General features: G+C 58.4%; 1 protein-coding gene across 1 annotated transcript; it reads right to left on the bottom strand.

Moving 5' to 3' along the window:
- Positions 1 to 297: 297 nt before the first annotated feature.
- Positions 298 to 25305, bottom strand: SEMA4B (semaphorin 4B). The gene is made up of 15 exons (XM_080808153.1): positions 25209 to 25305; positions 24508 to 24723; positions 10418 to 10581; positions 10195 to 10257; positions 8628 to 8726; positions 7872 to 7983; positions 7539 to 7652; positions 7267 to 7418; positions 5583 to 5764; positions 5305 to 5455; positions 4261 to 4471; positions 4063 to 4178; positions 3642 to 3808; positions 2219 to 2304; positions 298 to 2001 (listed from the first exon to the last, which is right to left on the bottom strand). Exons 2-15 carry the CDS (start codon positions 24641 to 24643, stop codon positions 1259 to 1261), a joined length of 2496 nt encoding a protein of 831 aa, XP_080664279.1. The 5' UTR covers positions 24644 to 24723; positions 25209 to 25305; the 3' UTR covers positions 298 to 1258.
- Between the last annotated feature and the right edge of the window lie 1538 nt (positions 25306 to 26843).

Here is a 26843-nt window from a genome sequence, read left to right on the forward strand (position 1 = left end):
CTTTTAAATAATAAAAAAAAACATGACAAAACCCCCCAGATCCCGTGTTCCTACCCTGAACTGAACTGGGGGAGGTGCAGAGTAAGGGGTTGACAGACCACGAATGAATTCCTTGCCCCTCCCATCAGTGCATTAAACTTCCCACCTGCGGGACCACGCTCCACTGGGAGATAGCATCGACCAGACCAGGGTGGCTCTGGGCCACTAGCCTCTGGAAAGTGGAGGCTCAGAACTACTCCCCAAAACTCAGAGTACTGGGCCAACCTCAAAGAGTCACAGTCCTTTGAGAGGCAGGGCCAGGATTCTGTTTCTATTCTTTAGATTTTATTTAAAAAAAAAAAAAAAAAGTAAAGTGCATCTTATTAAAAAAAATATAAAACCCACATAAACTTAGGACTCCTGTGCTGGGCAGTGTCACCATCACTTTGAGCGGGAGCAGGCAAGGTGGAGGGGAGGAAGTGGGGAATGGGGTCTGGGGAGGAGTCCGGAGAGGATGTGAGCCAAAGGGACACACGGGTTCACAGGCTGGGATGGAGGGAAGAAGGCACCAGGCTCTTCCCAGACTCCGAGGGAAAGGGCGTCCATCGTCCTAAACTCTCTCCTGGGCTCATGCTGCCCCTCTTGCGCGTGGCCACAGCCTGATACAGGCCGGAAAGGTCCAGCAGGTGAGTCTGAGCCCAAGGCCTTGTGAGGGGCTGCAGTGGCAGCGTGGCCCTCCGGTCCCTGAGGTGACGGGATGATGGCTGTGACGAGCTGGCCAGCTGGCAAGGCAGGACCCCAGAGCCCGAGCCGCCCCCTGCTTCTGCGGGGACGAGGGGCCGCCGGTGGCCGTCGGATAAGGCAGGAGGTGGAAGAGGCCAGCCGGTGGGGACCGCCAGCTCCGTCTCAGCCTGGGCGAGCCCGCCATGCCCCTGAGGCCGTGCGGCGGGGCGGCTGGCGCACGTGGCGTTCTGCGATGTCTCATTCTCACGGGCTTCACATTTTCTATTGTTTTTTTTTAAACAAAGGGCTCAGTTTTACACAGGGAGCACTGTTCTGCCCACCCAGGCAGGCCCCCATCTGCGACCGGGCTCTCCCGGGCCCCGGCTGCCAGTCGCAGGGGGCCTCGCTGCTTGGCGAAGGGCAGCGGGCCAGCGGGCTCCGTGGGCCCCGAGGGGCGGGCGCCGCGGCTGTGTTCCACGAGCCGCAGGGGTCCGGCCGCCTCCTCTGCGCACTCGGGGCCTCCGGGGCCAGGGCGGACGGCTCGAGCAGCGTGCTCTCACACCACGGAGTCCCGGATCTCAGAGCCCAGGCGGACCCGGGGCCGGGGGCACACCGGGGACACCTCCACAAAGCTGTCCTGGATGCTGAGCGGCCTCTTCTCGGACTCGGTGAAGACGCGGGGCGCCGGGGAGCTCTCGGACAGGGCCTGGTAGCCTCGGTGGTCCAGCGGAGTGCTAGGGGGGCCTACGCCATTAAGCGGCCGGGTCTCAGGGGGCAGCGCCACGGGGCGGGTCTTGGGGTGCACGCTGGCACACTCCCCCTGCTTCAGGAAGACCTTCATGCCGCCCCGGTGCCGGTAGAGGAAGAACAAAATGAGGAGCACCACGGCGAGCACGAACAGCGCGCACATCACCAGGAACTCAGTCCAGTAGGACTTGTCTACCCCCCAGCTGGCCTTGCTGCCCGCCGGAGCGCTCACCCGCGACGTGCTGATGATGACGGGCACGCTGCCGCTCTGGTCGCCGCGGTCTGCCGCCACGTCCTCCACCACCTTCGGGGAGTAGCAGGCCACCAGCTGCCGGAAGCCCTCCTCCAGGGACCAGCACTGGAACACCCCCAGCTCCTGCTGGCTGCCCACCAGCAGCAGGTCCCCAGTGGGCAACACACGGCAGGAGGCCGAGGCGTTGACCGGGAGACCGTTGTGCAGCCAGAGCCGGGTGGCCAGGTTGGAGAGGAGGGGGCAGGCCAAGGTTTTCACCGTGTTCGGCTGAAAGTCGACTTGCTCACATCGCTTCCCACCTGCAGACGGCAGAGGCACGGGGTAATGGGGGGACCGGCATCCACAGGAGCCCCCAGGCTCGCCCCACTTCTCTCGGGACTGTAATCCCTAACTCTGGGACTCGGAGTCTGGGACCAGGAAGTAAGGAAAGGCGTTTACACCCACCACTGCCTGCAGGGGCCTTCTCAGCAGACCCGGCCCCCCACTTCAGCCCCACCCCTCCACAGGGCGACTTACCCGTGAGCACAGGAGACCGGGGCCCGGGTGAGGAAGTATTGCAGAGACCCCCGGTGTTAGCCCCCTCAATGTCCTGGATCCATGGCCTGGGGACCAAAGAGAGTCAGAGAGAGGCCAGGAAACCACTGTGCCCCCGCATGGCCCCGGACCCCGTGCAGCACAGGCCCTTCTCCGGCCCTGCAGCTCCACAAGGGCCTGGGGCTCAGGGACCGCCAGGCCCAAAGCCAGAGTAAACGGCAGGCGCCTTCCCCAGGTTGATCCCACGCCTGCAGGTTTGAGCCGGCATCTCCTCCATGTGCACAGTATTTATTTCAAATACGGGCTACTGTACCACTTCCTTGCATTACGAAAGCAACATGGACCTTGAGAAAAAGTCTGGAAGCACAGCTGGATCTAATGCATGTCTCCGCCTCTTTTAAAGCAATGCACATGCACGACGCGCTTGTTCAATAAAACGTAACAAGGAATAAAAGTAACTCGTGATACACTCACAAAACCTAAAAAAACCTCAACCAAGTACAAACCCTGAAAACCCTACAGGAGTCACACACAGTCTACCAGCCAGTGGTGATGGTGGCGCATGGCCCTTTGGGCACGTCCTTCCAGGGGCACACACGTGTGCTCAAATGGGATCCTTAGAAACAAAACTGGCACCAGGTCTCCCTGTGTGCGAAGCAAAGGCACAACAAGTGGGACGGGTTCCATTTTTATTTAAAATACATGTATTTTGGGGGGCGCCTGGGTGGCTCAATGGGTTAAGCCTCTCTGCCTTTGCCTCAGGTCATGATCCCAGGGTCCTGGGATCGAGCCCCACATCGGGCTCTCTGCTCGGCAGGGAGCCTGCTCCCCGCCCCCTGCCTGCCTCTCTGCCTACTTGTGATCTCTGTCAAATAAATAAATAAAATCTTTAAAATACATGTATTTTTGTCTATTTCACAGACACATTAAAAAACCCTAGGAGGCCATATGTCGAAATCTCAGTGCAATTCTCTCTAGGTGCTGGGATTTGGGATAGTTTTTGTTCTGTTTACACCCACCTCTACTTTTCGAGTTTTCTATATGAAACTCTATATAGTGCTTTTTGAAGTGATTTTTAACGGCTTTGTTTGCGGCCTCTTGTGTAGCTATATTTTTTTGTGAAACACATTCACACGCTAGTCCACAATCTCCTGCAAGGCTTTTCAGAGCTCATTTCACCTCATTCTTTGCCAGGTGAGGTCCCGGCTGTACAGAAGGGTAAGGCAAACATCACTTACCGCCTACACCAGCACACTTTGGAGAGGCAGAAGGGGAGCAAGTTACTAACCATGTGGACTGTGGCCACAAAGGAGGCTGCCGGGGGACTCTACAGAGGGCCCAGGGAAGGTGCTCGAGGCCAAGTGCGCAGGGGTGGACAGGTGGGAAGGGCTGGAGGAACTCTCACCTGGAGGCCGTCTCGGGCCCGTAGAGGCTGACGGGTCTGCACCTGGAACTGCTCCAAGCACAGTAGGGGTCCCGGGCGAGGACGCAGTCCCCACAGCTCTGGTACAGGCTGCAGCTGGCGACAGGCACCTGAACCACGCCGGAGTAGGAGGCCGCGTAGAGCAGTCCCTGTATGGACACGGGGGCGTGAGCAGCAGGCGAGGCCGTTCAGGGCCACCACCCGCAGCTGCACCTGCCCACGCCCCCAAGGACCCTCCTCTTGTGCTGCCGGGAACCCCCCTTTCTGTTGGCTTATTGCAAGAGCCTAGATCTTTCCAACCTGCTGCTGCCAGGGAGGACAAGCTGGCCGAAGCCCGCTCACCAACAGCAGAGGGACACCAGAGTATGCTGGCTCCCTCCTCCGGGCCCCCCCACCAGCTCACCCTGTCAGCGTCCAGGAGCAGGTTCTGCACGGGCTGTCCCTGTGGGAAGATCTGGAGCTCCTCAATGATGTGCACCCTGGAGCCCGCGCTCACCGCCTTGTGCAGCCAGCCGTCACCTGGAACACGGATGCCGCTCAGGCCCACGTCCCAGTGGCTGCGGCGCCTTGACCCTGAACCCGCCTTGCTGTCGACACTCACCGGTGCCCAGGAAGAGCACGTCATAGGTGCGGTGCAGGCCACGCACACGGTGGACGGCCACACGCTGGTAGCGGGCCCGCGGCTGCAGCAGCAGCAGGTGGCTGCGGACCTGCCCGTCCATCAGGAAGTGGTCTTTGAGGAAGTTCAGCACACGGTCTGGAAGCTGCAGGGACGAGCTGATCTTCCTCTCCCGGGCGCTGTTGGTGATGCACTGGAGGAGGAGGGGGCGGCGTGAGACGGAGGGCCGCTCAGGGCAGCACACAGGAGGGCAAGCCTGCAGATGCAGGACTTCTGGCCCGGCCTCCCCGGTGGACAGGAGGGGGGCGTCTGCTATCCCCGGAGGCCCAGGGACATCACTGGGTGCTGCACGGAGCCAACACACTGATCTGGAGGCCGAAGGGGAAAGCCTGGGTATGGGGACCCCACGGGCCCCGGCTGGCAGGGTTCCCCTTCCTGCCCAGGCCCCTCCCCCTCCCCCAGGCCTCGAGAAGCATGACCACCCTGCACGCGCCTCTCGCCAGTACTCGAAGGAAGCCCTGGCTGGCCGGGTTTCCTAGGCCGGGGGGTCAGAAGGTGCCCTCTCTGGGCCCCAGGGAACTGAGACCCAGGTGCCCATGACGGGAACAGCTCAGGACACTCTTCCTCGGCTCTGCTCCCCCCTCGATTTCCTGTCCCTCGTGGTGCTTCCTGGAGTCCCCTCCCATACCAACTGCTGATGCTCATGACCTTGTTTCGAGGTCTGCTTTGGGAGGGAGCCGTGAGGCTGCGAGGACAGAAGGAGCATGTCCTCACAGCCGGGCCACTCACTCAGCCTCTAGATAAGGAGCCCACAGCTGAGCAGAAGAAAGGCACAAGCAAAGGGACAAGGACAAAAGCGCATCCTTCAGTGCCTGGGCAGGTGCACAGCGGCCCACCGAGGCAGGTTACCGGCACTCCGGCATCCATAGCCACGTCCAACCTAATAAGACAAGCAGCCCTGGGCTTCGGTCCCACTTTCAAGAGGAGGAAAGAGACCCAGAGAAGCCACAGACGGCCTATACTCACCGCTCCGGGCCGGGGTGTGGGCACCGGGTGGGTCACCGTGTACCACTGCTGCGTCTCCCGGTTCACTTCCTTGTAGAGGCCACTGAAGGCGTTCTGCACGTCCTTCATGGTGAAGACGCAGACGGCGGAGCCCTCCGTCGTCCCCCTGTGCCTACAGAGGAAACGGCTGGATGAACCCAGGAGCCCTGGGGCACGGGATGCGGCCAGCTCTTGGGCCCGGGTCCCAGTCACCCCACGCCCTCCCAGCTCCAGTTAGGGTTAGGTCCTGGGGGCCATACCACTGGGAGGTGAAGACCCCGTAGAACAGGGTGTCACGCCAGTCCTGGGGGCTGGGGCTCAGCGTGAAGACATCCTGCAGCACATTGAACGGGAAGCCGTCCTCCGGCCGCGAGCACAGCAGCTGGGCCTTCAGGAAGGACGTCCAGCGCTGCTGCAGGACCCGCTCGCCGCCCTCGTCCCCCTGGGGGAGGGAGAGAGAAGCCGGGCTTACCACAGGCCCGTGCAGGGACCCTGGGCCCCCCTACGGCCCCTCCCAGTGGTCACTACACAGACACCCTAAGGAGCACGCCGAAGCTATGGGGCAGGGTTCCATTTAGAATCAGGAAGACTCGACGGCGGGGTCCAGGTCCCATCACCGCGAGGCTGGCCGAGTACGCGAGGGTGCCTTCCTCACGGCGGAGTACCCGGAAGCGGACAGACGGGGAGTCTGACACAGGGAAAGGGGTCATGATCCCCCGCGAACGGGGCACCTGAATACCCATGCTGCAGTAGAACTCTTGTTTGTAAAGTTTTTTAATCATGGGGCGCCTGGGTGGCTCAGCGGGTTAAGCCTCTGCCTTCATCTCAGGTCATGATCCCAGGGTCCTGGGATCGAGCCCCGCATTGGGCTCTCTGCTCAGGGGCGAGCCTGCTTCCCCCCTCTCACTCTGCCTGCCTCTCTGCCTACTTGTGATCTCTCTCTGTCAAATAAACAAAAATCTTAAAAAAAAAAAAGAAAAAAAAGTTTTTTAATCATATAAATACCTATATACTTACACATGTGCCAAAAAAGAAAACAGATCATCAAGGAACGTTCTAATCACCAGTGGTGCGGCAGTAGGACTCTGACACTAACTGTCAACGTTTAGTTTCTTGTCGTTGTAGCTTACCACACTCCTAAAGCTTCCCGGGGCTAGACTCAGCGAATGCAACAACTCTGAGGCCAGTCCAGCGATGCCCACTGAACAGATGGGGACGCTAGCTGAGAGGGCACAGGACTTGCCTGAGGTCACAGGACCCGTGGGGCCGGCACTGACGCAGCCTGGCTCATCTCTGCTCTTGGTCCCGAAGCTACCCTGCCTCTTTATACCGTAAGCGATTTTTTTCGTGTACTATTCTGTACTTTTGCATTTTCTTAAATAGGAAAAAACATTAAGAGCCATGTTAATTTAAAAGGAGAGAGGGAGGGTCGCCTGGGTGGCTCAGTGGATTAAGCCTCTGCCTTCCGCTCAGGTCATGATCTCAGGGTCCTGGGATCAAGCCCCGCATCGGGCTCTCTGCTGGGATCCTGCCCCCCCCACCTCCGCCTACCTCTCTGCCTTGTGATCTCTCTGTCAAAAAAAAATAAATAAACAAAATCTTAAAAAAAAAAAAAAGGAGAGAGGGAGGGCTCCTGGATGGTTCAGTTGGTTAGGCGACTGCCTTCAGCTCAGGTCCTGATCCTGGAGTCCTGGGATCGAGTCCCGCATTGGGCTCCATGCTTGGAAGGAGTCTGCTTCTCCCTCTGACCTTAACTTCTCACGCTCTCTCTCTCTCTCTCTTTCTCTCTCTCAAATAAATAAATAAAATCTTTAAAAAAATAAAAGGAGAGAGAGAAAAGAAGTCAGTCAAGCTATTCCTCCTGAAGGACAGAAGAGGCCTCCTGGCACTTCCTGATCTGATACTGGACCCTTTGGGGTCTCTGGGGCAGCCCAGCCCCTTCACCTTGCAGACGCGGGCAATGCGGGACACGATGGTGTTCTCGAAGAACTCAAACTCCTGGCCAGTCTCGCTGAAGAAGAAGTAGATCTTGTCATCGTCCCCTTGCAAGCTGCCCAGGCTCTCGGGAACGTAGGCCGAGGCCACAAACGCCGGGTCTGTGGGACCAACGGGGAGTGCAGAGTCAGCCTGGGAATCCCAGACGGGCGAGAGACTGCTCCCGGCCTGGCCCTGAGGGGCTCGGGGGACTGGCCCTGAGCGCGTGGGGAGGACTTCACCTTGGAGCCAGTTGAGGGAGCTCTCGGTCTTGGTGGGGCGGAGGCTCTGGCTCCGGGAGATGGCCGGGTCATTCCCCTGGAAGCTGCTGACCGTCCCGGTGTAGAGCTCACCGTCTGCCAAGAGAACATTCCCACGGGAATGGCCCCTCAGCACGGCTCCTTCTCCCCACTCAGGGCCCACAGTGACCCCAGCACTGCCCATCTCGCTTGAGGTGGTCAGGGAAGGGAGTGGGAACTGGGAAGAGCCAAACCCAGGGACCGATGCTGCCCACCTACCCAGCCCCACACGGAGCCTCACTGAACTCATCCTGCCACTCCGCCCCCAACACTCACCAACCACCAGGGCTGTGGACTTGAAATTGGGGTCAAAGGGACAACGGCCCTTGCCATCTTCCAGGAGGATGCGGCCCACCTCGTCCTGTGCCAGAGTGAAGTTCTCCACACTCTGCAGGGAAGCAGACGAAGAGCTCAGGGGCACGCCGGGCAATGTGTGCGCTTGGAGGGAAAAGAGGGGGGTGCGCCAGAGAAGGCAGCTTTGTGGGGGGCGAGGTGGGAGGCAAGCCGCCATCCTCATCTCCGCACGCAGGGTGCCGCGCGGGCACCGTCTGGCAGGGGCCCCCTGCAGTGGGCACACTAGCTGCAGTGACCACAGGAGAAACGTGACAGGCTTCAGAAGGGGCGCCGGTATGATTCAAACCCGAGCTCCAACCCACTGCCTCAGAATGCCACCCTCTGCTCAGGGGTGGGTAAAGCAGAAACACAGGAGAGTGTGTGTGTGTGTGTGTGTGTGTGTGTGAGAGGAAGGGTGGAGGAGGTGAGCTGCGGAACTGAGCGAGGCCAGGGGAGAGCTTGAGGAAGCAAGGGAGGGTGTGAGTCCGGGGCTGGCCGGGACCTCTGTACCTGGGGTGCTTCCTCGCACCCCTCCTACTCCCACCCCTGTGGGCCAACTGGGCCCCTAGACCTGGGGCTGGACCTCCGGGCTCTGGACCCACTGCTCCCTAGAAGTCGTGCCCTGCGCCCCAGCCTGGACCAGGGGTGGGTGCTGGGGAACAACAGCCCCGGGGAGCCTGGGCAGAGGGGGGCACTCACGATGTAGGTGCACACGGGGCTGAAGGCCGCCGTGCCGCAGGTGAACAGGTGAGTGGTGTTGAGCGGCAGGAGGATCTTGATGTAGTTCTGACAGTCGCGCTGAGAGAAGAGGAAGGAGGCGGTCAGGCCCATGGACGCCGCCAGGGGGCGCCGCCAAGCCCTCCCAGGCCGGTGTGTGCCGGTGTGTGGGGACAGCTGGGGCTCTTTCTGGCGCTCCTCAATCCCAGGGCAAATGAGAACGCAGCAGCGTCCTGGGGCAGAGCTGACAGGGCCACAGAGTGTGTGCGCCGGAGGGGAACCCAGGGGCTCGGCGTGTTCGGGAAAATTCTCTTCAGTCTGGGAGCGAAGGCACAGAATCCCTCCCCCTTGGGCTGTCTTCGCCCCTGAAGGTCTTTTTTGGAACCTCAGTGAAGACCTCTGGTCCTCCCCACCTGCCTGGTGAGATAAGTCAAGGCCCAGAGCAGGACCCGGGACCCCAGACTCACGGATGACCTGGTGTCTCCAACCACGTATCTGATTGTTCCCCCAGAACTTTATCTTCCGAGACCTCTCCCTTTCCAGCTGCTCAGGCTCCAAACCTCGAGGTCAGCCCCAACACCTCTCTCAAACACCCCCCACTTCCCATCAGGAAGTCCTGGTGGGCCCACCTTTCAAACACACCCAGAATCTGACCCTCTCTCACCCCCTCTACTAGTGCCACCCTGGTCTGGTCCCCCTCACTGGGCTCCCTCTCCTGCTGTCCCCACAGAATCCACTCTCCACCACGGCATCCAGAGCAACCCTTTTAAAACATGCCAGCCATGGCGCTCCCCTGCCCAGCCCTCTGGTGGCTCCCCAAGCACCTCGCTCAGAGCAAGGCCGGTCCTGCCCGTTCTCCAGGTAGCCCAGAGCCAACTCTGGACGCACATGCCACTTTATTAATGAGGTATGGCTTGACTACCCGCTCAAGTGCCTGCGTTTGGCCTGCTGTCCTTCCTTCTTCTGCACAACTATACTGCCCGTGTCTGAAAGGACCAGGGCACAGAGCATGTGCTTAATAAGTGTTTGCCCATTCAAAGAAGTCGGGGAAGGTCGGGACTTAAATCTATGTCTGAACTCAAGTCCAGGGCTCTCCGGCCTTCCCCTCAGTGGCCTCCTGCTGCGTGAAGGACAGGAGATCTCCGGGAACAGTGGGGAGTCCTCCAGGAGAATGCCAGGCGGGACAAGACCCCCACACCGAGGGGTCTGGCCCAAACCACACCAGGATCAGGCAGATGTGCTCTAGCACCCCCTCTGCGGAGCGACACTGGGTCACTGCTCTTGCCGGAAGCCGACTTTATTTGGTTCTGATTCGATGAGGGGTAAATGTATTGGCTCACTGAATCCCCACGGCAAGTCCTGTGAGACAGGCCATCAGTGTCCCCATTTTACGGGTGGGGACACTAAGGTAGTTCGGTATAGGACCCAACCAGGTGTGGCCATCTCTGAAGCCCAAGGCCTTTCTACCGCAGCTGGCTGCACACTCCCACGTCCTGCCGCCACGCCGGGTCTGGCGCGCCACCCCCCATCCCTCCTTCCAGGAGCTCACCTGTGGGTCCTTGCCCTTGAAGCTGCACTGCTGCTTCCGATCGGCATCTGCGCTCCACGGCAGCTGCAGAACGAGAGACGGGGGCGCGCAGGTGGGGATGGGGGTGTGCCCGGCCCCCTCTCTCCCACCAGCAGCATCTTCACACCCAGAAGGTCGGTCTTTCCGTCCACCTGCCCCTCCGCCATCCTCTGCCCAGCCGAGCCAGCCCCGGGCGTCACCTCACCTCCTGGTACACCCCCCCAGGCAGGAAGCTGGCGCTGCTGTTGAGAGCAAAGAGGGCCTCTCGGGCGCCCACATAGAGCGTCTCGCCATCGCTGCTCAGCAGAAGGGCCGTGTAGTTGGAGACGTTTTCTGCCCCAAATCTGAGAAATGGCCGGTCTTTGGAGCCTGGGGAGAGGAAGACGGACATTACCCGGGGGCCACCCCTCCCACGAGACACCGCTCCCATCGACCTTGAGGACGGGCCAATCTGAAGGGAAGGGAGCGAGGCAGCGCATGGCAAGGAGCTGGGACGGGCAGAGGAGGCTGAAACGGAACAGCATTCCCGGGCTCTCAGACATCACGTAAGAAACAAATGCACGAAAGCTGAATGGGAAGAACATTTACTATAGCAGCGTTCACGCTAGCGAGAAACTGGCAACAACCAGTGTCCAACCATCGGGGAAGAGATGAAAAGACGTCACTAACACTGCACTGGACGGGGGTATTAGGATACAGCCGGTAAAAATGATGTAGTAGGAACACCAAAAAACCCGCCAAATTAAACAAGAAAGGCATGGTCAAATAGGAAGCAAACTAAAATATAAAGTGATGGATTCTGAACATGTAAGAGAATAAAAGATAGGAAAGGACATTTACCACCCCCGAGTGGCATCAGCCCCAAGGAGAAGGACCTGTAGGGACAGCCCGCCCCGCGCTGGTCCTGCAGCAGCAGAGTCCCAATGGCCGAGGGGAGGAAAGGCAGGGCACCGGTCTTTACCTCTCAGCACCGGCTCAGGGTCACTCATGGAGGGTTTACGGTCATAAAACCGAACCCACAGTTACCAACCCTGACCTCAGGCACCTGAATGCGCAACAGAGAGACGCTGTGATGCTGGGTACCAGGGTGGTTAAGGGAAAAATGGAGTCTCTATCTCCCTGGGAGAGCAAAGAGGGCCACCAGATATGGTCAGTGGTTAATGGAATGAGAAACTGAGGTTTACGTATAAAAAAAAATTTTTTTAAGTTTCTTTTTTTTTTTAGGAACCTCTAACCCAACATGGGGCTTGAACTCATAACCCTGAGATCAAGATTCACATGTTCTACTGAGCCAGCCAGGCACCCCGAGGGTAATATTTTAAGTTACAGAGGCAACCCAGTATAGTGGTAGAAAAATGTCTGCAGGAGGTGGGGAAGACAGATGGAAGTGAGGGAAAGCCTTTTTCTCAGCAGCAGATCAGTAAATCAGGTAAGCCACACAGCAGTGGTGCCAGCGTTTTACTTAAGCTTATGGAGGAAACCACTGTATTAAGAAAAAGTTGAACTGATTTAAAAGTCGTCCCTTTGGGGTGCCTGGGTGGCTCAGTGGGTTAAAGCCTTCGGCTCAGGTCGTGATCCGAGGGTCCTGGGATTGCATCGGGCTCTCTGCTCAGCAGGGAGCCCACTTCCCTTCCTCTCTCTCTGCCTGCCTCTCTGCCTACTGGTGATCTCTGTCTGTCAAATAAATAAATAAAATCTTTAAAAAAAAAACCAAAAAACTCACTTCCACACTTAAAAACGAATTATGTGTATGTGTCCTGGATACAAACTTGAAATACCTTTCATTGTTATAAAAGACATAGTAACAGGGAAGATTTTAATTATCTACCATCAAGTGAAGATGGTTATAAAACACTGTCTAGGGGCACCTGGGTGGCTCAGTCAGTTAAGCGCCTGCCTTCAGCTCAGGTCATGATCCTGAGGTCCTGGGATCGAGCCCCATGTCAGGCTCTCTGCTCAGCAGCAGCCTGGTTCTACATCTCCCTGTCGCTCCCTCTGCTTGTACTCTCTCTCTGTCAAATAAATAAATAAAATCGAAAAAAACAAACAACAAAAAACAAAAACAGTATGTCTAGTTAGGTCTTATTTTTTTAATAGGAAAAATATGAACAGAAAAGGAAAAAAAAGAAGGGAAAATCCAGGAAGATGAATCACAAAATGCTGAAAATTGGTATCCCTGGTGGGAGTACAGGTAATTTTTTTTTTTTTCCTTTTTACTTCTCATGTTTGGATTCTGTAATCAGGTTACTCTTGTGTAATACGAGAGAAACAGAAGGAAAAAGAAAGAAAGAAATGCACGTACCTGCCCAACCAGGGTACCGTTTGTGCCTTGAGTAATGGGTCTGAAGAGAAATTATTTTAAAAATTCGAAGCAGCTGATAAGAAAAGAAAAACAAGCAGGAATAAGCTACCCTGCCCCTCAGGCATCTCCTATCTGACCAACAGATTCTGGCCACGCAAGCAGACACGGTCTCATGAAGCTGAGGGAGCAAAAGGAACATGCCAACAAAGCACTTGTGGAGACAGCTTCACGTGCTTTTACGCGGCGTTTTACGTACCCCTGGCCTGGTTCCACAAAGGGCAAGAAAACAAAGAAAAGAATGTAGTGAAACACAAACACTAAAATCAAGAACAGAGAAATAACAAAACATAGATTGAGGCAAACACCTAAACCAGAGAGTTAGGGCATATTCACGTAAGCAGGTCAGAAGAGATCTTCACACACTACCAGAGGCAGGTTGTGCATTTAATGCTGAGCCTCCTGGTGGCCGAGGAGAAAAGGGAAATAAAGGGAAATGAAGCGACCTTGTTCTCACTGTCCAAGAACACAGGGTGTTCCTCCGGAGAAGCTAAGCTTTCTGCCTAGCCACTAATGCTGAAGGAAGCCCTCAGGTGGGATGTCCTAGCAAAGCCGACAGGACGTGGGATGGACAGCATCCTGCCGGCAAACAGGATGACAGAGCTCCCAAGGCCACTCTTCACAAGGTGTCCCAGTGAGGGAAGGCGAGGACACAGGAGACCAGGGCAGGAATCGATGGGGAAACGTGTGTGGCTCTGCAGCTAGGGGTCTTGTCATGCTCTAGAAGCAAAGTCGGTACTAGGGGGGCACTGGGAATTCACAGGGAAAGTAACATTTCACATCCGGAGCCCAAACTCTGGTACTAAAACCAAAGGTCCGGAGCAGTCAAGGCCTCTCTTTGAACTATCAAGTCCAGACCTGCACAAGATTCTAGGTCTTCCGCCCTCAGCTGCCAACCCCTCACTACCTATCAGCACTCGACACGCTGGGAAGCCCGAACTCATTCCCCACTTCTCCCAACCATGAAGTTTCCAAACACAAAGGTCCAATCATGTTGCTTGCACTGTGTGCTGATGACCTTTTGCAACAAGCAGCCTGACCTTTCCATGCTCTGCTCCTAGAAGTCACCCCCACCAAGAGACCCCTCCCGTTGGCCAGCACAGGTCCACACCTGGGAGGGCGCAGCGGGGCAGAGATGAAGACACTAACCCCCACAGGCCAACGACAGCCCTACAAGGTACGCACTATTGTCGTCCCCAGCTTACAGAGGAAGAAACCAAACTTCAGAGAGGCCAGGCAAGTTGCACAAAAGCAGCTGTGGTGGAAGGCTGGCTCAAGAGGGCTCCTTCCCGAAGAGCCCCCCTCCCCCTGGGTTGGCCGGCTGCAGGGATGCAGCGAAATCCCCCCAAAAGGCCTGGCCTCCAGGGTCCAGCCCTGCCCTGAGCTGCCACCGCCGCCCGGGGACGGCCTGACCGTGTGCAATTTGTGAGCTCCCGGGCCACCCCCTGGCAAGCACCCCTGGAGGGTGGTGCCAGTCCCAAGTCACTGACCTTTAGCCTTCAGCCGTCTCACACACATCAAGGGGATACTGAGGAAAACACAACTCCCAGCGGCCTCACTGGGAGGAGTCCGGGAGACTCGGCAAATGCCTTCCACGTCCCCCGGGCGGTTCTCTGAGAGCGAGAGCTGGCTCAAATCTGCCAGCGCTTATCGGCCCGCACAGGAGGGGCATCTCCCCTGGGTGGGCTGGAAGTCTAGGCAGGAGGCCGCACTTAGAATCCATCCACGGAAATGCCGAAGGTCAGAGATAAGCTGCCATCCAGGTGGCAGCTCAGCCTTGCTAGGGCCCGGAGGGAGTGGAAACCTGCCAAGGGTCACGTAGACAGAGCGCAGCCAGGTTGGAAGGACCGCCAGGGCACGAGCCCCGCTACGCCTCCTCCAGTCCCACCGGGAGCACGGTCAAGGGAACCACAAAGGGACAGAAGGGGGTGACAGGCCCCGACACCACGCGTTCCCCTTCTGCGCTTTCTCCTCTTTCGTCCCCCTGTCCTGAGCCTCTCGGACCAAGCCATGGTGTCCCGAAGGCCTTGCTCGCTGCTCCCCTGTGGTCCCCCCAGACAGGTGGACTTCACCAGGGCTAGTCCGTGGGGCTGGCTTCCCGGCTGGGAGTCTTGACGAGGCAGAGACTAAGAGTACAGGCTCAGGAGTCAGAGACCTGGGTTCAAACGTTGCCTCTGTCACTTACCAGCTGTTTGCCACCAGGACAGGCCACTTAACATCTTGGAACCTCACTTTCCTTATCTGTAAAATGGGGATAATAGCACCTTTCCTCATAGGGTTGTTATGAGAAGAAATTAGATTATGTATGTAAATAACAACGTGCATAATAACCCCCATTTACCGAGAGCTTTACTCAGAGCAACTTTGCACACGTTGGCCGAGTGCTGGCATGGGGTCTGGCACACGATCAACACTCGAGTGGATCAAAAACAAAACCCAAAAGCCCTGCAGGAAAATCCAGCCCAGCGAGGGCTGCCGGCAGAGCAGGGCTGTTTGCAAGAGCTGGGCCTCCCTCAGCCTCAGGGTTAAAAAAACTCACGCGGGGCGACTCCTAACCTAGGTCGGCACCTGGTCACGCGGGGGCCTCCCGGCCAGAGCGCACGAGCCCAACTCGGGACGGGTGTCCCAGGCACGTGCTGTGTGCCCAATCCCGATCCCGCTCCGTGGGACTCCGAGTGGCGTCCCCACCCGGGTGCCTGGGGTCACCTCCAGCGTGATGGCACAGACGTCTGTGTGGGCCCTGCCTGAGCTTGCTGATGTGTGTGTGTGTGTGTCTGCGCACCCTACCGCAAGGCCTGTCTGTACCTGCATTTGCTCCCGGCTGCTTTTTGTGGAGAGGTGACTGGGAGGGGGTGTCGGTGCTCTCCGCTCCCCAGGGGCGTCAGCACACCTCGGGGGCCACCGCAGCTCCTAGGCCGCTCTCTTGTGTGGCAGAGCGCGCGCCTTGTGTGCTCTCCTGGGCGGCCTGTGCCGCTCACACATCCTCCACATCCTCTACCCAGCAGGTTGGTCCAGGAGGGAGAAAACTGGTCTGCCTGAGGCTGTGGCCGGTTTTTCCCAGGTGGACGAAACCTTTCTATCCGCCCTGGGCAGGCCAGAGCTGGTGGCGTCCCTGGGGCTCCAGGCAAGCAGCACCGGGGCGGGCCTGGGGCTGCCGCCTTGGAGTGGGCACGCTGGACGGGGCCGATCAGAGCGGGCCCCGCTCCCCGACCCCTGGGGCCTGGGCCTCTCCGCAGGAAGTGATGCGGGAACAACTCAGCCCCCAGCCTCAGCTGGGGCTTCTCCCCTTCCCCGTGACTCAGCCGGAAGCTGGGAGCTCTCTGGGGTGAGACGCGAATCGGGCTCAGCGCGGTCCCCACCCAGCCGCCAGCCAGCAAGCTGTAGCCGGGCCGTGAGTCAGAGAACCACCCCACCTTTCTCTCCACCGCGGCTCCTGGCACCACGGCTGACGCGGACGTGGCCCTACATCCTGCCCCCCGCAGGCCCCAGCGGGACGAGGCCAGAAAACACCAGCTTCTCTGTGTGCAGAACAGGGAAGGTGCCCCCAGTGCAGGGAGGCGGCGGGCTACCCCTCAGCTCAAATCACAAAGTACCCAGAAAGGGGTCTGGGCCCTGGGGCAAGTCTGTGAGGGCACCTCCTCTTCCCCAAGGCGTCACGCTGGACTCTTGGACCCGCTTATACCTGCAGGAGCACCACTCCTAGGGCAGGACTGCTGACTCAGCAGCAAACGTCAGCCGCCCGGGACACACATGCCCCCTCTACACCGCGCCCGAGAGCCGAGAGCTGTGGCAGGGTGGCCCAAGGGACCGGAAGCGGCGGGCTGAGTCCCCAAGCAGGGAAGGATTCCCCTCTGCAGGGGAAGAGGGGCTGTGGGCCAAAAGCCCTCCCCATGCAGAGGTTAGCAAGAAAGAGGTAGGACGTCAAGGGAACCTAGCCTAGAAGCATCCCCTGTTCCCGGGGCAGGCACACCTAGGGAAGCACCCTTCCCAGACGGCGGCGGCTATGCTTTCCAGCGAGTGGGCCAAGAGCTTCTGGCAGAATCACCAGGTGGCCCCTTAGCCCTCAAAGACAACCCCTTTCCTTGTACCCTAACCCAGGACCTGTCATGAGCTGCCATCACCTTGGGCACGTGCCTCCACCAGGACCAAGGGCAGCTCCTCCAGCCTCGGGCTCGGGGGCTGGATGTTCCCTCACAACCCCGCCGTCCCGACTACCCAGGAGGCCCCCTTCCTCGTCTCACACAGGTCTCCTGTTTTCTGAAGAAACCAGGACCACCATCAGATACGGAAACCTCAATTTCCCACTGCCTCCCTATCTCCTCAGAGGCCAAGTCCCGTGTCGTCAACCTCTGCCTCTCAGAAAGCCGTTTTTTTCCTTCGACATTCATCCTAGAAATCAGCGCGCCTCCCTGCTCTCCTCGGCGGCCAAACTCCCGAAGAGAAGAGCTGCCCAGAGCGGCCTCTGTCCCTTAGCTCCCACTGACCCCTTGCCTGGGAGTCAGGCCTCCACCAGCCCCACACTCGCCAGGGGCCAGGCATCACCTCGCTGCCAAACTTCAGACCCTGAAGGGCATGGCCTCTGCGGCACCTGGCCTGGTGGAGGTCCCCCGTCCCCGACGTGCGGGCCGCGCTGGCCTCCAGGGTCACTTCCCTTCTCCCTCCCACTCCTTCTGGGCCTCCATCCCTCCAAGAGCTAACGTACGTGAGCACCCACTGCATGTTTTAAACGGATGAATCTGGGCGTCCTGGCAAGGCGGCTGGGCAGGAGGTCTCCCGCCTGAGGTTTTGGGGGACAGCTGCCAGTGATCAGCCAGTTAGGAAGAGCAGTGGCGCCGGGACTCAGCCTGGGCCGGCAGCTCTGGGGTCTGGGTCATTGTGTCATCAGGCTAGCTCCAGCCACTGCACACTCTGCTCTTTAATGCCGCTCCCTAGGGTCTGCCCTTGGCCTCGAGATCACACGCCCATACCCATCGCTTCAACAATCCGGATACCGGCAACCCCCAGATCTCACCTTCGGGGCAGGTCCTCCATTCAGTGGGAGACCTGCCACGGCCACCACCCACCACTGTCCCCTTCGGCTTGGGCTCATGTCCTGTGTCACCCACTGGAAACCTGGAGAGGGAGGTTCCTTCCTCCTCTCCCTCACCCCACAGACATCCAATCCATAAACAAACCCTGCCGATTTTCCCTCCTCAATACTTCCCTAATGTGTCCCATTTGCTACCACCATCCTGAACCAGGCCACCATCCCTTCCCGACTGGGATACCCCAACAGCCTCCCAACGGGCCCCTGCCCCCAGCCCAGTCTCTGTGCTGCGGCCAGAGGGCTCTCGGGGTACCGTCCCAGTCCCGGATAACCCTCAGCTGTGCCCCTCTGTCCAAGCCCCTAACTTGCAAGCCCTCGCCACGTCTCCCTCCAGTTTCAAGCTGCAACTCAAGGTCCCGTTTCTCCTCTCTCGTTTTGCTCAAGGCCTACAACGTCCTTCCTTCTCACCAATCCCTACTCATCCTTTGAGACTCAGCTCGGTTTCACCTCCTCCAGGACACCTTCCTGAATCCCCAGCTGGGCGAGGGGCCCCTCTCCGCGCCCGTCACTCCCCCTTCACGCCTCTCCAGGCACTGGCCACGTGGCTGGTGGATGGGCTTCCTGTGTCTGTCTCCTCCACCCGGCCAAGGGCTCCCCGAGGAGCAGGACGTGCTAATTCATGTTTGTATCATGTGTCCAGGTAAGGTCCAAAGAGTTGTTCAAAAAACATGTCACTGAATGACTGAACGCTAAATCCCAATTCAGAGCACTCTGGTCCAGGGAGAGGGGTCTGAGATTCAAAGAGGGCAGCCCGGAGGTCCCAAAGGCTCTCGTCCACAAGAGCACATCTGAGGACCACACTGCCTTGCTCGGCCCCTCCCCAAAGCACGGGCCACTCAGTCCCACAAGCTCAGGGCCCAGAAAGCAGCGCGACAGCCGACAGACGGAAAGAGTTCACGAGGGCTGCAAAGGGGACACGCTGCCCACGCGTGAGTCCTGACTTATCACTGACCAGCTGTGCAGCTCTGAACAGGGACCCGCCGTCTCTGAGAGGCAGCCTTCACCAGGCTGCTGGAAAGACCAGATAAACGCAGCGTGGAGAAGTGCCAAGTCCCACTCCTGGGTTAGGGAGCCCCCAATGATTAGGACTGACCCTACCTATGCCCCACCACCCCCTTCCCTGGCCGCCTCCTGCCACCTTCCCTCCTCCCTACCCTTGCTCTGAGTAAACACCCAGCACTCTGGCCTCCTCAGCAGGCCGCTCATGCAGAAGAGAGGGGATGAGGGCAGACGGGGCTCCAGCCACCCCGAGGCAGGAGCCCGTCAGAAGCTGTGGCCACTGCGAAGCCCCAGATGCACGCTGCTAAGTAGAATGGGGCCCAGCCTTGCCAGAGCTTCCGGAGAGCTGGAAAATTGCATTTTTCCTTTAAATTTCCTGAGTTTTAAATATCAGCAACTAATTAAAATTTCTTTAAACACTTGGAGGCCAAAGAAAATCTATTTCCGGGCTGGCTCTGGCCTGCCCCCCGCCCCCCACCACCACCACCAGGGTGCAAACCTGTATCTGAGACGTTTGCTTCCAGTCTCCTGTGTGGACCACATTTCCAACTGTGGCCATACGCTCAGGGGCCTCAGCCGGATCCCCTGTTCCCATCCGGGGAGTGACCTCGATATGTCTCTTTACCAGACAGACAAACGGAACCTATCAATTACTCAGGGGCCGAGCTGGGCCATTCTGCCGCCTTCCCACACGTCACAGCCGAAGCTGGAGGCAGCTGTTCTAACAGAGAATGTAGTTCTTGAGTCCGAGAGCTGTGGTCCGTGGCTTGACCCTAGACCTTTCTAGCCCCACGACCTTGACCACGCAGAGTTCACTTCTCCAACCTTCAGTCCCCCCACAGGATGGAGCAGTGCCCTCTCGGCACACGATGGGGGCCCCATCCTGGGGGGCTTTCTTTCCTGTTTCTGTTAGCGCCTCTCAGAGGATGAACAAGGGGAGGCTGAAGAAGGGAGGAGTCTGCTCATGTGGTCCCTGTTCAGCAGGAATTAGGATAAAATGAGAGGTTTCAGTCCACTGGGCCCACTGCAACCCCCTCCCCAGAGCCCCTCCCACCCCACCTCTCTGAACCCTACTGTCAAGATGGGCTTTTCAGAGGACCCATCGGCACAGACCAGAGAGATCCCACAGAGAATAGGTCAGATCTCAGGGAAGCAGAGCCATATGCCTTGGACAAAATACTTCACCTCTCTGAATCTCAGCTGTCTTATCTGTAAAATGGGCATACCTTTACCCACCGTGTGGGGGGAAACAAAACAACCTAAACGCCTGGTGCCCACAGTAGCTCTAGACCCACTACTTTCCTTTCCACCCTCTTCTAGGCCCTAAACACTGCAACACAAACGTGGGGACGCCAGCCAGCTGTGCCACCTAAGGGCTGGACGTGGTCCTGCCCTGCGCCAGAGAGCCCCCCAGAGGAGTGGCGGCTAAAAAAGGACCGTGAAGACTGCACAGGGCTAGGCACAGAGACAAGGTTCGCCTATGGCCTGAGGAACAGGAGATGGGTTGGAGCCTTTATGGGACCCTGGGCATGTGTCCCAAGACAGCCAGCTCCATGGGAGCCACTCTCCATCCTGGACACAGGGGAGCCTGGCCGAGAGGACAGAATGCAAGGAGGAGGGGTGGGAGAGAAGCTCCCTTTCCCCTTCACCCCCAGGGAGAGCCCCATCAGAGGCCTCACCACCCATCCTGAGCACCCACGGCAGGGTGGGGGTCAGGCCGCAGTCTCTAGAAAGGGGACAAAAGAAAGAGTGACTCCATGAGCCGAGTCCAGCCTTTTCTCCAGGCTCTGGGACACCTTCTGCGTCCCTTGAGTGGAGGATGAACATGCAGGTTTATCCAGATGTGCCCCCAAACTTGTGCAAGCTTAGAGTTTTGCTGGGCTGGCACACAGGCATTTCAACAGCCTGCTGAATGCGGGGTTATGCACGGGGCAGCGTGGGAGCAGTGCGTGGCAGGGCGGGGGGAGAGGTGCAGCCAGCCCCCAACAGAGCTTCTTCAGGGCAAAGAACTTCAAAGAGCTGAACCAGGAGCACTTGAAAAGTGCACTACATTCAGCAGAACTCCTGGGGTGACTTGCTTGGTCCTCCCCCCCCCCCCCCCCCCCCGCAGAGCAGGGAGCGGGACCTGCCCCATTCCATTTCCTGACCTGGCGTGGGTCTCGGCAGCTAGCAGAGGGCCTGCCTCCGGCCGGTGCCCACTGTCACCCAAACGGATGCACATAACCTCCCTGAGCGAGGGGGGGCAGGGAACTTCCACCACAGAGAACGGAGGCCGCTACCTTTTACTGGGGACAGAGCACGTGCCAGGCACTGTGCCAGACGCCTTCCATACATTATTTGCTGTAACGCGCTCAGAGCCCTGCGAGATGGGTCCTGCCGTTAGTGCCGGCTCGCCCCAGGCGGCGCAGTTAGGAGGCAAGCTAGTCCTCAAGGCCCGGCTGTTAGCGCCATAGTTACTGCTCTTTCCACTTGGCTCTGAAGGGCCACGGAGATGCCAGGCCACAGGACAGAGCTGAAGACAAACGCTCACGTGGGGCTGAGGCCACATCCAGGAGGGAGGCCTGGCACCAGCCAACAAGACTTTGAAAGCGGCCTGCACTGGGGGCTTCTCAGAGCAGCCTTGACCCTGGGTGTCCACTCCAGGGTCAGGGGACAGGCAGCTGATCTGTGCCAATGCCCAGCTCCCCAGCTCAATGGGGTTTTGTTGACCGCAGTTTGCAAGGCCTATGGATTTATTTCCGATCTGGTTTGGAAACACTGTGTCCAGACCTTTCCAGACAGGCACTTCTGGGGCAGGGGGAAATTAATAACTCCTCTTAATTGCCCAAATAAGGGAACTCAATAAGACTTTCATGAGCCAAAGGAGCAGCTTTGCTTTGTTTCTTTCCACACGGCCCGGGCTGCGAGGCACACTGGCCTTGTAGCTCACACACCCGGCGCCATTATTTCCACTCGGCAGCGCTCCTCTCCTGAGCCGTTGGTCCTGGAACTTCAAACGGCACTTTCCAGCGCAAGAGAACCCAAATTCCACACACTTCTCTGAAGCATTCCTTCCACAGAGACAAGTCACTTCCCTTTAAGGCCTCTCCTTGTCCAGCTGGCACTGGAGTCCCCAGTTCCCCTCCTCCTGCTTGGCCACTGGACGAGACCACAAATGGGGGTCTCCTCCTTCGACCCCAGGAATCTGCTGCAGATTAACAGCAATGAGGGTTTCCTAGGAAGGACCCCACACATAAACTGCATGCTCTGGTTCCGGAGACTTTGTTTCAAGGCACAGACACAACTCACGGTCCCCGGGCATCCGGGCCCTTGGGGAGCTCGGGTGGGAATACAGCAGGGGAGGAAAAGTGGGGTGCAGTCTCTCCCTCCATGCCTCTCTCCCTGTTCTGTGAGGGAGGGGCTGTGGGTCCTGGTGCCCAGAGTCCCCATGCTCACCTTGCGCCTACCCAGAACAGGCACGCTGCCAGGAACATCTAACAAGCCCCCAAGGATGCGGCAGGAAACTGGCTGCGGCCATGCTCCGAAGGGGAGTCTGTTTCCGCACCAGGGCAGTCCCTACTGGGGCTCCCAGTATCAAGGGCCGGGAGGAAGTCAAGGGAGGCAGCCCTCCGGGGTGTGGTGCATATCAGCGAACTATGGATGTGTGCTCACAAGTTCAGGGTTGGGTGCTGCTAACTATTCCTGGGCTTTGGGGGGAGACTGGAGAAAAAGGCTCCCTCTGGGCAGACCCAGTCTCAAGAACACAGCAGCAGCTTTGTCTTTTTCTAGAAGCCACAGCTTGGAAAGCAGCATAGCGACTGCATTTCTAGGCCCTCGAACTTCTCCAGGGACACCTTTGTGCCATCGTGCATCTGTGCCAATCCCAACAGGTGAGCCTGTGTCGCAGTTCTCTGGGAGTTTGGATTTTAACATACGGGTCTGGGAGAGGGGGGTGCACAGACATCCAGACCAGAGACCCCAATGACCTGTGCGGGGGACGCTGGTATGTGACAGAGCCTGGCCACAGTCACAGATTTGTGGAAGTGGGCCAGGTCTCAGAGCTATGTGGGTAATCGCCACCAAGTGTTCTAGCTGCCCTTAGGAAGCAGGCCCTCTCAGCTCCCCCTCACGGCTCCCCAGTTCTGCCCTTCGGTTACCCTCTGGGTGGTCCCCGTCCAGTTCTAGAGCGGGACACAAGCTCTGAGGGTTAGCCCAGGGCCATAAACGGAGTCCAGCGGAGCATTTGTTCCCACTTCATCTCCCTCCTGCCAGGGCGAAAGAGATCTAAGGATAAAAGGAGTTGTGGCCACAGCGGAGAAGTGGCAAGCCAGTAGGCCTGCGTCCGGATACACCTGTTTATCCTCACTTCATGAGATGGGGCCCCCAAGGGACTGTGGTCAAACAAGCACACCAGCACCACCCCGACCCCAGGCAGTCACCCTGGCTCTGTGCAGGATATGCAAGAATGAAGCCTGTGCTTAATACGCAGCAACACCACCAGCTAACACTTACCGAGCGGTTTCCACGTACCAAGCCCTGTCCTAAGGACTTTTCAAACACAAACTAATTTAGTCTTCACAACCTTGAAGTAGGTACCATTATTATCCCATTTTAAAGATAAGGAAATCAAGACCCAGGAAGGGTTCAGTCACTTGCTCAAGGTCACATGGTTACTAAGTGGTGGAGGCAGGATTTGAACCCAGGCTATGCTCTCCCCACAGTCTTGCAATGTTTCAGACAGGGTTATTCAGGGCCACAAGGATCCTGGATAATCAGTGCTGATTCGGCTACTCTTCCCTTTTGTACACAGAATGTTTTCAAGAGTAGGGATGCAAAAGAGAGAAGGAAATCCGGTATACTTTCAATATGGAACCTCTAATATATTCGTCTTTCATTCCAATTCTCCCAGTGTGACAACAAGTTAAAGGGCTTGGAGAAATAACATCTCAACCCCTTAAAGCCTGTGCCCACAGAACTCACCTAGTTTCATGAAATCGCCAAGACAGCCTTACAGGATACCTACCACTGTGCCCATTCTGCAGATGAGCAAACCACAGCACAGGAAGAAGGGAATTACTTGCCCAGTAGGAGAAATGGCTTGGAATTCCCGTCTCTCTAATTTCAAAGACGACTGGGAAAAGCAACAAGATGTAAAGGGGCCGAGAGAGGGGAGAGCCAAGAGCCACAGAAGCAGGCATGAGCACCAGGTGAGGGACCTCACCAATGAGGACGGTACTCCCAGGAGGAGTCTCTCCCAGGGCCTAGGAGTCCCACAACAGCCCCCATCCCCGGTATGATCGCTCTGGCCCCGGGAAGGATCCCACCACTTTCGGTCCGGCACTACGCCGATAGACCAGGGTGAAGGACTGGGAGGGAAGATGGGACTCCTGTCCCGCTGCGGCTCGGAGTCCTGCTGCGACTTGCTGGAATACCAGAACCCCACTGTTTATGGGACGGCAAGCACGGCACCCTCCACCCCGAGACGTCCTCGGGGGCGGCACCGCGGCTGGCTCTGGTCAGCATCAAAGACAAGCAGATGGGCAGGCGGACCAGCGGGTCGCCAGCCCCGGGGATCCCGCCACCGCCGAAAAGGGCGCCCTACCCAGGGGCGAGCTTGGACGACAGAGCAGGCAAAAGACACCCCCCCCCAAAGGAAGGGAAGAAAGGGGCCCGCGGCCCCACAACTGCCCTCTCCTCTCTCTCCCTCTCCGCAGCGCCCTGAAAGGAGGAGGGGTCCTAAAGGACCCCAAGCCTCCCACAGGCCCTCTCGTCCCTCCCTCCTTTGTCACAGCAGCCTCCGCAGGCACCTCCCGGCCGCCTCCCCTCCCCCCGACCCTAGCCCGCGCCCCCGCGGGGTCGTCCCAGCGCTTACCCAGCGGCAGGCTGATCCGAGGGGCGAGCGCCGGAGTCGGCGGCGGCGGCAGGAGCAGCAGGAGCAGCAGGAGCAGCGGCGGCGGCCGGGCAGGCAGCGCGCCCCGCGGGGCGGACGGTTGGCTCCCCCAGCCCATCGCGGAGCTCCGGACAGCGGGGAGCTACGGCGTCCTCCGGGCTCCGGCTCAGGTGGCTCAACTTGACTCGCGGGCGAGACCTGGGGGTGGGGGTGGGAGATCTGCGGTCACGTGGGCCGAGGTGGGCGGCGCCGAAGGAGGAAGTCCCGCGGCTAGCCCGGCCTCTCCCGCCCCGCCCCGCCCCCTCCGCGTTCGGGGCCCGAGAGGCCGGAGGGGCGGCCGCGGGCTCCGGGAGCTCGGTGCGCGCCTGGAGGGCGCCAAGCCCGGCAACACTGTCGCCGCCGAGAACGAACCCGTCGTTCTTCATCCCCGCCTCTCAGGCCCTCCGCCCTGTCCCCGACCCCTTCTGGCTCCTCTGCGACCACCCTGAGCTCGTGCGGTTGGGAAAACGGGCGGGTCTCTCTCCCTGGGCGCCTCCCGAGGGTAGGCCGTGGGTCTCCCTTCTCCCGTCCACCCCCGCGCGGGTGCTCCTGGCACCCACTTGCCCGTGACCAAAGGAACCGGCGGGTCCCGTGCTGACGAGGCTGGTTGCTCCTGAGTCTCACTTCCGCACGGGTCAACCCACCCGAGGTCTTGACTGGGCGTCCACCACGGGCTCAGAGCTTGATCCAGGTACCCTGCGGGGTCATCCGCGTCTAGAATGCGGTCCACACGAAGCCGAACCTTGTGGGTGGGGGTGGGGGAGCAGGATTAGCTTAAGGGGGAACTACCTGTAATGGAGCGTCAAGGACGTCTGACCTACTCAGCCTGCACATTGCGCGGCAGGGGAAGGAAGTACTCCCTCAGGCTGGAGTGGAATCCTACCGGCACCCACCACCCATCCTCCTGGCTCCTAACATCCTCAGGGTTAGGGCTTAGTTCTGCTGAGACTGGGGAGGAGTTGTCAGACTGCAGACTGGGCCTCCCAGTGGGTCCCTATCAGCATTAAAAAAGCAGAACAGCCTGGGTGGCTCAGTCAGTTAAGCGTCCCCAGTTAAGCGTCCCCCTTCAGCTCAGGTCGTGAAGGCGGTCCTGGGATCCAGCAGCAGGTGGGGCTCCCTGCTCCCTGCGGAGCCTGCTTCTCCCTCTCCCTCTGCTGCTCCCCCTGCTTGTGCTCATGAGCTCGCTCTCTCAAACAGATATATAAAATCTTAAGGAAAAAAAGGCAGAACAGCAAATATCAAAGTGCGGCGATCACGGAAGATCAGAAAGTGTTGGTAAACGTGTTTCAACTTTTCCTAAAGGTGCCCAGGAGCACAGTAAAATGTAATTCTTCCTGTACTTCAAGTCAAAAAAGTAGTTTGGAAACCTCCGCTAGGCTAGTCATTTCCATGGCACTGGTGATGGTTTCTCCAGAAATTGGCTGGAAAGTTCCTCTTCACCTCCAACCAAAACTAGCCTCCTCAGAGCCACCGCGAGTTGCTTTCCTCCACCCCCAGGGCCTGCCACATCCTCTGCCACAGGGTGGCTGTCAGGAGATGGGCACAGCACCCACATGGTCCCAGGTCTCCTTTCCTAGTCAGGCTTCCTCGTGCTCTGTGATTTCTGTACCTCCACCATCCCAACACCCATCTGTGGACACAGTCCAGGCTGGGAGCACCCCCTTTTTTAAAGGCACTGCCAGTACTGGACACAGAATTTACCCAATTATACTCAGGCTTCTGTCTGCAGCCAGGACCTCTGTCCTGAACTCCAGATGGCCTCTACATTTCCACCAGGCTGTCTTGTCCACCAGGCATCTCCTATCCAACATGCCCTACACTAAGCTCCCAATGCCTCCCCTCTTCCTCCCCAAAATGGGTTCCTCCTGTGTGAGCTTTCTCCATCTTATTTAAAGGCAAGTCCTTCTTCAAGCTGCTTAACTACTTTCTTTCATTTCCTCACCTCTGACCCACCAGCAAACCCATAATCTGACCATTGACCACCTCCCAGTGGAGGGGCTGGGGTCACTATCTGCACCCCCTTTCCCCTGGTTACTCCAAGTTCCTCCTAACTGCTTGCTGCCTCTGCTTCCACCTCAGCTGTCTTGCAGTCTCTTCTCAACTCAGCAACCAGAGTCTTTCAAACCCAGTAAGATCCTGGCACTCCTTTGCTCCAAACCCTCCAAACGTTCCCTGTCTCATTCAGAATAAGAGCCAAAGACTTAGAGTGGTGTACAAAGCCCTGTGTCATCCTCACTCCACCGCATTCTCCACTGCTCTCCCCCTCCTTATTCTACTCC

Source organism: Martes martes (assembly GCF_963455335.1).
Source record: "Martes martes genome assembly, chromosome: 7".
NCBI lineage: Eukaryota > Metazoa > Chordata > Mammalia > Carnivora > Mustelidae > Martes > Martes martes.

What these genes read in the sequence shown, in the direction of transcription:
- SEMA4B (XM_080808153.1), bottom strand. Translation starts at nt 24,643, where the DNA reads ATGGGCTGGGGGAGCCAACCGTCCGCCCCGCGGGGCGCGCTGCCTGCC. An exon ending in GCCCCGTGTGCACCTACATC is followed by an intron (nt 7,984 to 8,627) that starts GTGAGTGCCCCC and finishes GCTTCCCTGCAG; the next exon opens with AGTGTGGAGAACTTCACTCT. An exon ending in TGCTCCTGGACGCTGACAGG is followed by an intron (nt 3,809 to 4,062) that starts GTGAGCTGGTGG and finishes GTGTCCATACAG; the next exon opens with GGACTGCTCTACGCGGCCTC.